At 46.8% G+C, this 15,785-nt stretch overlaps 1 protein-coding gene across 1 annotated transcript; it reads right to left on the reverse strand.

The window, feature by feature from the left end:
• Positions 1-185: 185 nt before the first annotated feature.
• MMP14 (matrix metallopeptidase 14) lies at positions 186-13,380 on the reverse strand. The gene is made up of 8 exons (XM_029285767.1): positions 13,259-13,380; positions 11,794-12,101; positions 10,636-10,797; positions 8,858-9,021; positions 6,505-6,643; positions 4,710-4,860; positions 3,185-3,300; positions 186-768 (listed from the first exon to the last, which is right to left on the reverse strand). Exons 1-8 carry the CDS (start codon positions 13,375-13,377, stop codon positions 452-454), a joined length of 1,476 nt encoding a protein of 491 aa, XP_029141600.1. The 5' UTR covers positions 13,378-13,380; the 3' UTR covers positions 186-451.
• Between the last annotated feature and the right edge of the window lie 2,405 nt (positions 13,381-15,785).

The following is a 15,785-nucleotide window of genomic DNA, read 5'->3' on the forward strand; positions in this document are numbered from 1 at the left end:
AGGATGTCAACGAAGGTAGCCATGAGGTTGGCTTGGCCATAACCCCCGTAGAGTAGCCTCCACAACTTTCTGCCTCGTTGGATAAATTAAGGAGTGTGCTCCGCACACCCATTTTCCCAGTGGGGTAAGAATGGATAGTGGAAACGCCATGAGAGGGAAAGAGAAGCAGAGCGAAAGAAAGGAAGGAAAGAAGAAGTAGGTCAACAAGGCAGAGGACCAACATGGTCAAGGAAACCTCTTGGAGAGAGAACGTGGCTGACGGCATCAAGGAGGTGAGATGGACCACAGGTTGGATGGAAAAATGGACCAAGAAGCAGGGGAGAGCGGGGCGCCGGGACAGGATGACCCAAAAGGTGGTAACAAGGGAACCGGACCCGAATTGTGACAGGCAGGTAGACAGGGAGTAAAGCAGGTGAGACCTGTCCTCCTGAGACGTCATCTCAAAGGCCGGTCACACCTTGTCCAGCAGAGACCGCTGGCAATAGAGCAACCGTTTGGGTGTGCCGTAACGCTTGAAGATCAAAATGGCGATTCCGACGGCGCAGATGGTGAGGAGCAGCAAGACGGGGATCACCACCGCAGCGGCGTTGAGCCCGCCTTCCTCGGCATTGTCCACCTCGATGATGATGACTTCTTCTCCCTCGCGACGGTCGTCGGTCGTGCATCCCATCCAGTCTCGCAGCACCGACTTGGGGTACCCCGGCTCTACTTTCAGTTTCTCGTTGTTAAACTTCCAGTAACGGTCACCCTTGTAGAAGTAGGTGAAGGCTATCGAGGGAAAACAAGAACAGACACGGGAGAGTAAGAACGTGGTGGTACGTTAAATGAGAAATAGTGACGGCCATTTTAAATATGGGATGGTATGTGTTTTCCCTTTAAATCAGGGGTGAGGAGACTATGGCCCTTTTATGACTTCTGGACTCCCAGAATTCTGGAGTCAGCCATGCTGGTTCAGGAATTCTGGGAGTTGAAGTCCACAAGTCATAAAGGGGGCCCTAGTTTCCCACCCGTTCTAATCCATCTTGCTGGTCAGGAATTCTGGGAGTTGAAGTCCGCAAGTCATAAAGGGGGCCCTAGTTCCCCACCTCTACTTTAAATGATCGTTTCAGAATTTGTGATGCCCGAAAGAGAATCATGGGAATGAAATACAGGTAGTTCTCGACTTGTAACTTTTCCTCTAGTGACTGTCTGAAGTTATAATGTCCCTGAATAATGACAATTTTTCACATTTACGACCATTGCAGCATCCCCACAGTGATGTGACCACAATTCAGATGCTTGGCAACTGGTTCATACGTATGACGGTCGCAGCATCCCAGGGTCACGTCTTCTGACAAAGTCAATGGGGAAGCAATATTCGCTTAACAACCGTGTAACTAACTTAACAACCGCCGGGATTCACTTAACCATTATGGCAAGAAAGGTTGTAAAATGAGGCAAAATTCGCTTAACAACGGTCTTGCTTAGACACAGAAATTTTGGGCTCAGCTGTGATCGTAAGTCAAGGACTACCTGTAAGCAAAATTCAGAACCCAAAATTTAATTTCAGGCATCTTTTTTAATATATATATATATATGTGTGTGTGTGGCCAAAATAAAAGTTCCAAATTTTGATATTACTGGAAAAAATATTTTTAGATGAAACGAGTTTTTACCGGGTTGAACCTAGAGACTGATTTTTTTAAAATGGGAATTCAATTACGCTTAAAAAAAATCACCCTGCTTGATTCCTGTCAATTATTCTGAACGCTAAAAGGTTTGGACACCTCATTTGCATTTCACATAAGAAATCTGCAGAGATATATTTTGGTTGAACGTAAAAGGAAGAGTGGATGGTCAATGCATATTTTAAGAAATTCTGGTCCTACTTTTAAGCAAAGACTTCCAAATTTGGGTGGGAAAGGAAGGCTGCTTTTTTCCAAATAAGGAAAATGATTAAGCTAAACATAAGTCAGCCCATTTATGAATAACCATTACTAATAGACGGTGAACTGTTTTATGGAGGCAACACATTAACGCAACGTCGAGAGACACCAGGAATTTTTCATCGCGGTGGAAATGACTGTTAGCCACTCATCTGTGTTCCTATCGGTAAATATAAACCGGAGATGAATTAAATATGAGCTTGAGGCTCTTAAAAGCATCTTCAAAGATGAAGGCGGAACGCTTGTCCGGAAAATGTGAATTTACGGGAAGCCATTGGATTTCATTGCTTTGATTTAAGACCGTTCAAAGGCAAAACTGAATCCAATTTAACTGTATTCGTTGCATGTGGCTAAATCAATTTCAATTTTCACCCAGGGTTCTGCTCAGAGACCTGCCCCTGTCCCATCACAGCAGTTAGAAACCAAATGTAGCCTTGGCTTGGAAGCCGAAATGAACTAGAACGATGGGAAGGAGAACCAGTGGAATTAAAACTATAAAAGAAGGAAGCCGAGGCTAAACATCAGAGTTTCCTGATAATACGAGCTGTTAAGACAGTGGAACAGCTTGCCACATGAAATTATATAGGTTCACCATCTCTTCAGAGTGAGGCTGAGTGTGGCAGCGAAACTGCACCAACCAAGGATTTCAACTAGATCAGGGGTAGGCAACCTTGGCTCTTTTATGACTCGTGGACTTCAACTCCCAGAATTCCTGAGCCAGCATGGGTCAGCTTGGAAACCTCTCCCTTTTTCCCTCAGCGTGGCTGGCTCAGGAATTCTGGGAGTTGAAGTCCACGAGTCGTAAAAGAGCCAAGGTGGCCTACCCCTGGCATAGATAAACCTCCAATAGGCCTCAACGACTCTCAGAGAGAGTACTAATGACCAGATGACCGCAAAGGAATATAAATCCTTCCAGTCTCCACCGTTCTGTCAGAACTGAAGAAGCTTCTGGGACGAGAAGCGAAATGTTTTCAAGGGAAAACAAAGACAGTCCAGTCGCCTTTGGAAAAAGCGCCTTTGGGACACCCTCTTATCGCCCACCCAACATGGTGGATGGGAATTTTTTTACTTTCAGCAGTAGGGGGCCTTGATGCACAAAACAGTAGATAGTGGGAACGCTACTGATGGTAGAAAAACAGTTTCTTTTCAGCTGTCTTGCTAAGGGATCTTAACTCTTTTTTTTTTTTTAATCTCACTGTCAAAGCAAGAATATTCAATATTATTCAATAATATTCAATAATCAGACACATGACAGTCACCTTCATCGTTGCCCATAAATGCACCCCGGAGGGAATCAGGAATCCCCCCCCAGACATCAATGTTCTTGGGGTAATCCGCATCAACCGATCGGGTTTCCTCATTGAAGCGATAGTACCTGCACGGCGAAAAGAGAATGATGAGATCCCTTGCAGAGAGGAAGGGTCGAACGAAAAAGAGGCTGATTCACGGGAGGGTGGACTAGAAGACCTCGAGGGGCCTTCCAACTCTATGATTCTGTGATGGGCGCAGTGGTTAGAATGCGGTACTGCAAGCTAACTCACTAAATGGGTTTGTTTCTCACCCGCTCAAGGTTGACTCAGCGTTCCATCCTTCCGAGGTCGGTAAAATGAGGACCCAGATGGTTGGGGGGGGGGGGGAATAGGCTGACTCTGTAAACCGCTTAGAGAGGGCTGTAAAGCACTGTGAAGCGGTATATAAGTCTATTGCTACTATCCTTCCTTCCTTCCCCCCTTTTCATTTCCTTCCTTCCTTCCCTCTCATTGGTTACAATGCAGTATTGCAGGCAAACTCTGCCCATTGCCAGCAGTTTGATTCTGACCAGCTCAAGGTGGACTCAGCCTTCCATCCTTCCAAGGTCAGTAAAATGAGGACCCAGATTGTTGGGGGCAATAGGCTGACTCTGTAAACATGCTTAGAGAGGGCTGTAAAGCACTGTGAAGTGGTATATAAGTCTATTGCTACTGCCCATCCTTCCTTCCTTCCTTCCTTCCTTCCCTCCCAGTGGTTAGAATGCAGTATTGCAGGCTAATTCTGCCAACTGCCAGGAGTTTGATTCTCACCGGGTCAAGGTTGACTCAGCCTTCCATCCTTCTGAGGTCAATAAAATGAGGACCTAGATTGTTGGGGTACAATATGCCGATTCTGTAAACCACTTAGAGAGGGGTGTAAGAGCCCTGTGAAGTGGTATATAAATCCATTGCTACTACCCTTCCTTCCTTCCTTCCTTCCTTCCTCCCTCCTTCCTTCCTTCCTTCCTTCCTTCCTTCTTTCCTTCCTTCCCTCCCAGTGGTTAGAATGCAAACTTGCAAGCTAATTCTGCCGACAGCCAGGAGTTCGATCCTGACCGGCTCAAGGTTGAACTCAGCTTTCCATCCTTCTGAGGTCAATAAAATGAGGACCTAGATTGTTGGGGGACAATATGCCGATTTTGTAAACTGCTCAGAGAGGGCTGCAAAGCACTAGGAAGTGGTATATAAGTCCAAGCGCTCTTGCTATTGCTGTGGGACTGTGTGGGAAATTGACCCACGCTTCACAAAAATCTTCAAGAAAACTGCAGTGTCAACCATTCAATCTTTTGCGACCTTCCGACAAGCACAGTCAGTGCGGAACTTAACAACTGCAGCGATTCAAGAAAGGGCGTAAAATGGAGCAAAAGTTACCTCACAACTCTCTCACTTAGCAACGGGCTCAAATCAAGGACTACAGTACCTGTACTAATACACTGGGACAATCCTTTTTCCCAGCTAAACAGAAGCAAAGGTTGTAAATATTTTGCCAACTCACTTGTTTCCCCGGAAAAAGTATGTTTTCCCACTCGGCATCCAGAAAAGGGCGGCATCAATCCGGTCCGTGGGGAGCCTCCTCCCTAACTCCTTGATATGTTTGGGGTATCCCGGTTCCAAGTTGGCTTCGTTGAACACCCAATGTTTGTCTCCTGCAAGGAGAAAAAGGTCAATCAGTCATGCTACTTACCTCTGCTCTTTTTTTTTTTTTTTTTTTTAATACACCCAAAGCAGTTGGGCATGTCTAGTCTAGTCAAAAGAAGGACTAGGGGTGACATGATAGCAGGATTTCAGCATTTGAGGGGTTGCCCCAAAGAAGAGGGGCTCAAGCTATTCTCCAAAGCACCTGAAGGCAGGACAAGAAGCAACGGATGGAAACCACTCAAGGAGAGAACCAACCTGGAACTAAGGAGAAACTTCCTAACAGTGAGAACAATTAACCAGTGGAACGACTTGCCTCCAGAAGTTGTGGGTGCTCCATTACTGGAGATTTTTAAGAAGAGACTGGACTGAAATGGTATAGGGTTTCCTGCCTGAGCAGGGGGTTGGACTAGATGACCTGCAAGATCCTTCCAACTTTTTTATTATTATTATTATAATTGGACAGCCATTTGTCTGAAATGGAATAAGGTCTCCTGCTTGAGGGGGTTGGACTAGAAGATCTCCAAGGTCCCTTCCAACTCTGTTATTCTATTAGTCTAACAAAGAGAAGGAATAGGAGGGACATGATAGCAATGGTCCAGTATCTGAGGGGATGCCATAAAGAAGAGGGGGTCAAACTATTCTCCAAAGCACCAGAGGGCAGGACAAGAAACAATGGTTGGAAACTGATCAAAGAGAGAAGCAACCTGGAATTAAGGAGAAACTTCCAAACAGTGAGGACTATTAACCAGTGGAACAGCTTGCCTCCAGAAATCGTAGGCGCTCCATCACTGGAGGTTTTTAAGAAGAGATTGGAGAGCCATTTGTCTGGAATGGTATAGGGTCTCCTGCTTCAGCAGGGGGCTGGACTAGAAGACCTCCAAGGTCCCTCCCAACTCTGTTATTCTGTTATGTTCTGTTAACCCTCTGATTCCTTTAACGTCAGATTGAAAAATGAATAACTGAAGCCCCGAAGTATATGTAATGGGTGTGGCTTCATTTTTTTCACTGAAATGGACCAACCAAACCACAAAGTAAACTTGGTCTCCCTGTACATGGAGTCCTCAACTTACAACAGTTCATTTAGTGACCATTCGAAGTTATGACGACACTGAAAAGTGACTGAGGACCATTTTTCACACTTTTACAACCGTCGCGGCATTCCCACGGTCCCATGATCAAAATTCAGCCGCTTGGCAACTGACTCAGATTTATGACGGTCGCAGAGCCCCCGGGGGTGTCACGTGATTCCCCTTTCGCGACCTTCGGACACCAAAGTCATCGGGGGAAGCCAGATCCACTTAACAACTGCATTGCTAACTTAACAACTGCAGTGATTCACTTAACAACTGCGGGAAGAAAGGTCATAAAACGGGGCAAAACACGTTTAACGACCGTCTCGCTTAGCAGCAAAAATTTGGGGGCTTGATTGTGGCCGTCTACAGGATTGCCTGTGTATTTTGCCCAGGATTTAGGATTGATGGGCAGCTCACAAAGTCACCTTTAAGACTCAGTTTGCAAAAAACAAAACAAAACAGGAGACCACGTAGAGAAGGAGAAAGGATGTAAATTTGTCTTTCAACACTCTTATCATTCTGCTAGTCCTTCTTGGTCAATCGGGACGCCCTCCAGACACAAAAATATAACCCACCAACCTTTGAAAAAGACGAATTTCCCGTCTTTCCTCTCGTAGGCTGTGTTGATTGAGGAAGGTAGGCCAACCCAGAACTGACCGATAGGGAGAGGATATCCATCTATTACACGGTTGTTGCGTACTCGCCAAAACCATTTATCCTGGAAAAAAAAAACACCAAACTTTACGTCGGTATCTCTTTGTTTCATTTCAACCGTCAAATTGTGCAAATGAAGAGAAACGTCGGCAGTGGGGTTTTTCCTCAGGATATTCAACTCTAAGTACCTTCGTGTCCAAAATTGTTACAAACACGGATGGCATGGATCTGTGGCAGGACGTAAGCCAACCTAGGTTGAGTTTGTAACGATAAGGAAGGTCAGTTTGGCCTAACGGTTAAGGCACCAAGCTAGAAAGCAGGAGACGGAGAGTTCTAGTTCCTCCTTAGGCGTGAAAGCCAGCTGGGTGACTTTGGGCCAATCACCGGGAGACGGAGAGTTCTAGTCTTGCCTTAGACATGAATGCCGACTGGGTGACTTTGGGCCAATCACTGGGAGACAGTGAGTTTTAGTCCCACCTTAGGCATGAACACCAACGGGATGACTTTGGGCCAATCACCAGGAGACAGTGAGTTGTAGTGTTGCCTTAGATATGAATGCTGACTGGGTGACTTTGGGCCAATCACCAGGAGACAGTGAGTTCTAGTCTTGCCTTAGGCATGAATGCTGACTGAATGACTTTGGGCCAATCACTGGGAGACAGTGAGTTTTAGTCCCACCTTAGGCATGAACGCCAATGGGGTGACTTTGGGCCAATCACCAGGAGACAGTGAGTTCTAGTCTTGCCTTAGGCATGAACGCCAACGGGGTGACTTTGGGCCAATCACCAGGAGACAGTGAGTTCTAGTCTTGCCTTAGGCATGAACGCCAACGGGGTGACTTTGGGCCAATCACAAGGAGACAGTGAGTTCTAGTCTTGCCTTAGGCATGAATGCTGACTAGGTGACTTTGGGCCAATCACCAGGAGACAGTGAGTTCTAGTCTTGCCTTAGGCACGAACGCTGACTGAGTGACTTTGGGCCAATCACTGGGAGACAGAGAGCTCTAGTCTTGCCTTAGGCAGGAATGCCAACTGGATGGCTGTGGGCCAATCACCAGGAGTTGGCGAGTTCTAGTCCCATCTTAGGCATGGAAGCCCGTGTGGTTTTCCTTGGGAAATTCAACTCTGACCTTCGTATCCAAAATCATTAAATATAAACAGCATAGAACAGGGATAGGTGGTTGATTGTCACACAGTGACCCAATGACATGCGGCCATCATTGCAGGCTCAGTGACGGTCGTAAGTCAAGGACTATCTGTAATCCAGATGAAGTTGAAGCAACCTTTTCTAATAAGAGAAACATGGGGTACTACCATGTTTCCTCGAAAATAAGACTGGGTCTTATTCATTTTGTTTCCCCTCCAAAAGAGGCACCAGGTATTATTTTCGGGGTAGGCCTTATCTCAGCTCCGGCACCAACAGCCCCACCCAGCCGGTCCACTTCTTCTGGGGCTGAAGTTCTGCAGCTGCATTCGGACCTGCGTTTTGCAGTCAGGCCTTTCCTGAAGGCCTAAGCAGCCGAGTACCGAGCTATGGATTCAATCTATAGCTTGGTGCTCGGCTGCAGATCTCTTACAGAACCGAGCTACGGATTGAACCCATATCTCGGTTCTCAGCTGCAGAGGCCTTCCGGAAAGGCCCGTGACTGAGAAATGGAGGCCTGGCTGCAGAAGAGGCCTCAGAAGAAGTGGGACGGCAAGGAGAGGCCTGGCTGCAAGCTGAGTCGGTGCGGGGCGGGTGGGGCAGCTCCACCCCCGCCCTAGCTTGATTTTTAGGTGTGTACCTCACCCCAAAATTGGGGTAGGGCTTATATTAGGCTCACCCCCCCAAAATCAAGCTAGGGCTTATTGTTGGTGTAGGCCAGGGGTAGGCAACCTTGGCTCTTTTATGACTTGTGGACTTCAACTCCCAGAATTCCTGAGCTAGCCATGCTGAGGGGAAAGGGAGAGGTTTCCAAGCTGACCCATGCCGGCTCAGGAATTCTGGGAGTTGAAGTCCATGAGTCATAAAAGAGCAAGGTTGCCTACCCCTGGTGTAGGCCTTACTTTCGGGGAAACACGGTAGCAACCCATCAGTGGCTAATTACATGGAAATATGTGCTAGGCCACTTGCAAAATATATACTTTTTTTGCCCCAAAACAACACAATTCAGGTTGCAGAATTCTGCACCACGCGGAATGACGGAAAGGGTCCAAAATCAAAAACATGCGTCTCCCACCCACCCGACACCCTTCTTCCTCTCTAGCTTGGCAACGCTAGATGCCTTCAAACCTCTCACCTTAAAGACGAACATCTCGCCCCGGAGTACCGCAATGGTGTCAAACCGTCCGTCGCAAATGTTGGGGCCGTAGGTCGGGTTCTTGGGGGGCCGATGAGGGTTTCGGGGTTTCGGAGTGGTGCGAGGGATCGGGGGAGGCTTGGAGGGATGGCCAACTTCAGTTCCTGAAGAGAAGGAAGGAAAGGGTTGGTCCGAAGCTTAACCTGAATTCTAAAAATCTGAGATGGCTGATGGGCTGGACCAGGGGGAGGCCACCTTGGCTCTTTTATGACTCGTGGACTTCTACTCCCAGAATTCCTGAGCCAGCCATCCTGAGGGGAAAGGGAGAGGTTTCCAAGCTGAGCCATGTTGGCTCAGGAATTCTGGGAGTTGAAGTCCACGAGTCATAAAAGAGCCAAGGTTGCCTACCCCTGGGCTAGAAGCTTCTCTATCTGGTTATCCTCCCTATGGATCATGTCCCATGTCCACAACCCCCACATGAGAATGACGGGAGTTGAATCCAACTCAGGATGGGTTCTAGAGCGAAGAACTCTGTTCTAGGAATTGAGGAACCCAGTTACGAATAGTCAAAGCTCCCTCTAGCAAGGGTTGAAATCAAACCTTCCCACTCTGGACATTCTGGATTTGACCCAAAATAAAAAGCTATATCTGAACTCGTGTTTGAGGAAGAAGAGAGAAAAATCTATGGAGGATCTAGTGAAGGTTTGGTGGCAAGCTAGTCTCGGATCTATTTCCTTCTCTCTCTTTTTTTTTCCTATTTCATGTCTTTGATTTCTTTATTTTTTTTTTTATCCTAAGCTCTGCTTACCTCCAAAAGAATACCACGATGGGCACGTGTGAATGAAACTATTCCTGACCAACTGGGTGATCTTTTTTTAATTCACACCTGTCAACAGGTAAAGTACACATAATGTCTAACAGAGCCTCTAGCCAGCCCAGTGCCAGGTAATACAAGTTTTTTTTTTCAGCCTGAGCAAAGCAAGGACGAAAAAAAAAACCAGCGTTGTCACCATGAATGGTGGAAGTGGACCAGCAATTATGGCCACAATTTTCTTGAAGCTAATCCAGGTGGGAGGCACTGAAAGAAGCATGTGCCTCCCACCTGGATTAGATTTAATGGTCTCCATACTTGTTACTGTTGGAAACGTCAAAGAAACAGTCCCAAAGGTGCTTTTTTCAGGAGACAACTGGATTTCCTGGTTTTTCCTTTGAAGACGTTTTGCTTCTCATCCTAGAAGCTTCTTCAGCTCTGACTGAATGGTGGAGGATGGAAGGATTTATACTCCTTGCAGACAGCTGGTCATTTGCCTTCTTTTAGAGAGCCGTTGAGGCCACCTGGATGCCACCTCTATGTCAAAACTGAACAACCCTCTTTCAACAAAGGGGGAGGGATACACATCATCTATCTCCAGTCTACAACACAGTCCTTTCAGCAGTTCCAAGAAGGCCCCACACCCATTGACACAACTCAGGTGACCCCGAGGATACAGACAAACCTCCAAGTGGCCTCAACGGCTTCCTAAAAGAATGCAACTGACCAGCTGTCTGCAAGAAGTATAAATCCTCCCATCCTCCACCCTCCAGTCAGAGTTGAAGAAGCTTCTGGGATGAGAAGCGAAACATTTTCAAAGTCCAGTTGCCTCGTGAAAAAGCATCTTTGGGACAACCATGACCTGGATGACTGAAAATCTCCATAGACGTCCAAGAAAGAGACAAACGAAAAAATAAATCTGATGGAGGAAGATCAGGAGATCACGGTGGGATTGCACAAGTCGTACCGTAGAGTTGTTGTATGCCACGCCGGTCGTCTTCTGGCAGTTCAAAGTTCTCCGTGTCCATCCACTGGTAGAAAGGGGCCATGATGGCGGAAGGGTCATTTGAATGCTCTAACCCCAGGGCGTGACCCAACTCATGGACGGCGACCAGGAAAATGTCATTTCCTGCAAGGCAGAGGGTAGGAAATGAACCCAGGGCCAAGGACGCTGACGAAAACCCTACCTCATCCTTCAGCTGTGGCAACTTCCCTCAACCTGCAGGAACGGCGGAAGACAGAGAGATTGCTTCACAGCAGGAAATCAGGACAACGCAGCTCGACCAAACTTTGGGGACGTGAAGGATGGAACCTCTTTTGGGGACTTCCCCAGGGTTCTGACCCCAAAGCTCACACAGAGTGGGGAAAAGGGGAACTGAGAATGTCGCCGAGGAAGTCTACGTTCTGCCTGGTCTCGAGCGACTGAGTAGCGGAGATGGGATTAATCACAGATGGATCACCATCTGTGAGTCATCTGCATAATCTCTCTGGCTTCCAGGTTCCTCCAAGGAAGGAACCCATCTAGAATAGAGAGTAGAGCTCGAAGGGACCTTGGAGATCTCCTAGTCCAGCCCCCTACTCAAGCAGGAGACCCTATACCATTTCAGACAAGAGGTTAGTCCAGTCTCTTCTTAAAAACTTCCAAGTACAAAGCACCTACAACTTCCAGAGGCAAGTTAATTGTCCTCACTGTTAGGAAGTTTCTCCTTACATCCAGGGTGCTTCTCTCCTTGATTAGTGCCCATCCATTGCTTCTTGGCCTACCTTCTGGTGCTTTGGAAAATAAATTGACCCCCTCCTCCTTGTGGCAGCCCCTCAAATACTGGAAGACTGCTGTCATGTCCCCCACTAGTCCTTCTTTTCTCCAGACCAGCCATTCTCAAATTCTGCCACCGTTCTTCATACGTTTTAGTCTCCAGGCCTTTAATCATCTTAGCTGCTCTTCTCTGCACTTTCTCCCTAAAGCCCTAGCATCTGTTTTGTAATATGGTGACCAAATCTGGATGCAGGATTCCCGGTGTGGCCTTACTAAAGGCTTTATAAAGCAGTACTAATACTTCCCGTGAAGTATTAGGACCTCTTAACATCCTCCTCAAGACTGCCCCCCTCCCAATTCCGCCCTCACCGCTGAGGTCATCGTTCCGAGCGGTCCAAGGCTCGGCCGCATCGAAGTGAGTGTCGCCACCGATGTGGGGCCCCGGGAAGTAGGCGTGGGCCAGGAAGCCACCTTCGCCGTCGAACGGGGTGCTATCTCCGTGGAAGCCATCGGCGAAGAAGATCATGATGTCCGCCTGCGTTTCGCGGCCCTCCCGCACGGCCGCGTAAGGCACCTCGCGGAAACGCAACGGCGTGACCGACTGCCAGACACGGAAGGCCCGACGGATAGCGGCAAAGGTGGCTTGTTCGCCAACCTTGGGTGTGTAATTCTGGATGCTGCAATAGAGGCAAAAAATGAGGTCCTAGAGCCATGGCTGCGTCCATCCCACAGTCTTACATCCCTAACCAGGATCTACAAACTGGGTCTCCTCCACACAACAGCCGTTTTGTTTCTTTAATGGAAAGACAGCTTGTCTACTACCAGGACCCTTCATAACACACAACATTGTGTCCTCTACCCTAATGTGATCTATCTATCTCGGGACTTCAGCTGCCAGAATTGCCAACTAGCATTCCATAAATTCATAGAAAGGAAGTGTGGAAGGGGTTTTAGAGATCATCTAGTCCAGGAGTAGGCAACGTTGGCTCTTTTATGACTCGTGGACTTCAACTCCCAGAATTCCTGAGCCAGCCACGCTGAGGGGAAAGGGAGAGTTTCCAAGCTGAGCCATGCTGGCTCAGGAATTCTAGGAGTTGAAGTCCACGAGTCATAAAAGAGCCAATGTTGCCTACCCCTGATCTAGTCTAACCCCCTGCTCAGGGTAGAAATTCACGGTTTTTGAGGTTGTAGTTGCACCACAGCTGAAGAACCTCAAGTTAGCAAAGCTGCCGTGATGTGTTTGTTAGATTAACCGACTCACTTTTTGCCCCCAGCCTCAATTTTTCACCCCTCCCAATGATAGATCAAGATCTCCCTCCATTCTCAGCCTTATTAATTGATACTCCATCTTCTTTTGATATCTTGATATCGTCGCTTTTAACATCTTCAGAAGTTAGTGAGGAAGGTACAAGAAATATTACAGGAAAACTGAGAATCTGGACTTGTAAGATCTAGTGCAGTGTTCCAGTTTAAGATGGGTGGACTTCAACTCCCAGAATTCCCCAGCCAGGAAGTCCAACCTTGGCGACTTTAAGATGGGTGGACTTCAAATCCCAGAATTCCCCAGCCAGGAAATTCAGCCTTGGCGAATTTGGATGGACCTCAACTCCCACAATTCCTCAGCCAGCAAGAAACACTGATTGTTTTCTTTTTTTAAGGCTTCTAGTCCTCATGTTTGTGCCAAAATATGTTAAAAGCCATCCTGGTGTTTGGGACAGGAAAGAACTGAAATCTACGGAGCGACGAGATTTCAAATTAACTCTCATTCCCTGCCCTGTTCTCTAGCTTCTTTTTCTCCAGAATTTAACAAAAATAACAACAACTTCCATCTTACCAGAAGCTAAGATCCATTTGTTGCCACTTGAAACCCTGGATCGCGTAGCGCCTGCGCCTCACGTTGGCTTTAATTTCTGCTCCAAATTTATCTGGGACACCACATCGAGGCCTCTTCATAGCCCTTAGGAGAAGAAACGCACAGAAAATTAGAAGTTTGCAGGAAGTGGATTCTTGATTCCCGAATGCTTTTTTGCACCCTTCAGAGAACTTTCAGATCACAACTGCTGAAAAGTAATCTATTTCCCCATTTAGAGGGGGCAGAAATTGTGGCCTCCCCTTCAGAAGGGGGCAAAATGGAGGCGCCTTATTTTATGGCAGTACTTAGGCAACCTGGGCTGAGTTCGTGAAGGCAAGGAAGGGCAGTTTGGTCTAGTGGTTAAGGCACCAGGCTAGAAAACGGGAGATGGTGAATTCTAGTCCCACCCTAGGCATGAAAGCCAGCTTTCTGAATTCTAGTCTCACCTTAGACACAAATGCCAGCTGGGTGACTTTGGGCCAATCACCAGGAGATGGTGAGTTCTAGTCTCGCCTTAGACACAAGTGCCAGCTGGGTGACTTTGGGCCAATCACCAGGAGATGGTGAGTTCTAGTCTCGCCTTAGACACCAATGCCAGCTGGGTGACTTTGGGCCAATCACCAGGAGACGGTGAGTTCTAGTCTCACCTTAAATACAAGTGCCAGCTGGGTGACTTTGGGCCAATCACCAGGAGACGGTGAGTTCTAGTCTCGCCTTAGACACAAACGCCGGCTGGGTGACTTTAGGCCAATTATCAGGAGACTGTGAGTTGTAGTCTCACCTTAGATACAAATGCCAGCTGGGTGACTTTGGGCCAATCACCAGGAGACGGTGAGTTCTAGTCTCGACTTAGACACAAATGCCAGCTGGGTGACTTTGGGCCAATCACCAGGAAATGGTGAGTTCTAGTCTCGCCTTAGACACAAATGCCAGCTGGGTGACTTTGGGCCAATCACCAGGAGACGGTGAGTTCTAGTCTCGCCTTAGACACCAATGCCAGCTGGGTGACTTTGGGCCAGTCCCTCTCGCTCAGCCCAACCCATCCCTTAGGAGGAATAGGAGGAAAATGTTTGGATATGTTTGTGTAACTTGCAAAAATAATAAAGGCGGGATACAGATGAAGAAATAAATAAAGAGGGTCATACCCAGATGGAATTCGGGAAAGCAGCCAGGTAGATCCCCCCCAGACTGAAAGCCACTTGGCCAAGTTGAACAAAAACCATCTTGGAAGACCCCTCCAATTATCGGAAGTCAAGGAAAACCATCAGAGTCATGATGACTCTCGAACACAAAACGCTGATTAATTCTTAGCTCACCAGAAAGCTTAAGGAAGGCTTAATGGATGCTTTGGCCTAAATTAAGAAGTGGGAAGTACTCTGTATTTTCAGGGGCACACCGAAACCGGAATTTTAGCTGCACAAATGTGACTGTCTTTCCCTAAGCCAATAATTGAGATGGTGGGCCGTGGAATAGATTTTTTTTGGGGGGGGGAGAGGGATAAGTCTGTAGTGGAGAGCAGTTTAAGAAAGAAGGAAGGGAGGAGGGAGGGAGATGAGAGGAGGATGGGGAGGAGGAAGAGGAGGAGGAGAAGGAAGGAAGGAAGGAAGGAAGGAAGGAAGGAAGGAAGGAAGAAAAGAAAGAAAGAAAGAAAGAAAGAAAGAAAGAAAGAAAGAAAGAAAGGAAGGAAGGAAGAAAAGGAAGGAAGAAAAGGAAGGAAGAAAAGGAAGGAAGAAGAAAGAAAAAGAAAAAAGAAAGAGAAAAAGTAAAGAAAGAAAGAAAGAGAAGGAAGAAAGAAAGAGAGACAAAGAAAGAAAGAGAAAGAAAGAGAAAAAAGAAAGAGAAAAAAGAAAGAGAAAAAGTAAAGAAAGAAAGAAAGAAAGAGAAGTAAGGAAGAGAGAGAGAGAGAGAGAGAAAGAAAAAGAAAGAAAGAAAGAAAGAAAGAAAGAAAGAAAGAAAGAAAGAAAGAAAGAAAGAAAGAAAGAAAGAATCACTTCCATATTGTTCCCAAGAAAATTGCATAGCTTTGTTCAGGAACTCAAGAGCAATGGAAAAAATGCATAATTTATACTGGATAAATTCCATTGATCGGATACCACCCTCAAGAATTCTTGCTTTTGTTTCCGCAGCTCCTAAATCCAATTTCAGGTTTTGCCTTTCTCTGACCCTAGAATATTTTAGCCTGACATGCCAGCAATTGTAAACGTAGCAACTTATTTATTCTTCTGAACTGTTGACTGATTCTGCATCTATTTCTAAACTGTAACGCCTGCAGGGGACTTGACACCACTCATTCCTCCTAAAGTACCATGGACGCAAATAAAACCACATAAATAATGACCTAACCGTTTCTAAACAGACACGTAACCACAGAGTAAAGGCCCGAATGAAGCTTTTCCAAACTACTAGGTATAAGCCTACAACCTGCAGTGCGATTCTCACAGGCTCAGGGTTGACTCAGCCTTCCATCCTTCCGAAGTCGGTAAAATGAGGACCCAGATTCTTGGGGGGG

This window comes from Protobothrops mucrosquamatus, unplaced genomic scaffold, assembly GCF_001527695.2.
Source record: "Protobothrops mucrosquamatus isolate PMUCROS unplaced genomic scaffold, P.Mucros_1.0 scaffold2216, whole genome shotgun sequence".
Classification (NCBI taxonomy): domain Eukaryota; kingdom Metazoa; phylum Chordata; class Lepidosauria; order Squamata; family Viperidae; genus Protobothrops; species Protobothrops mucrosquamatus.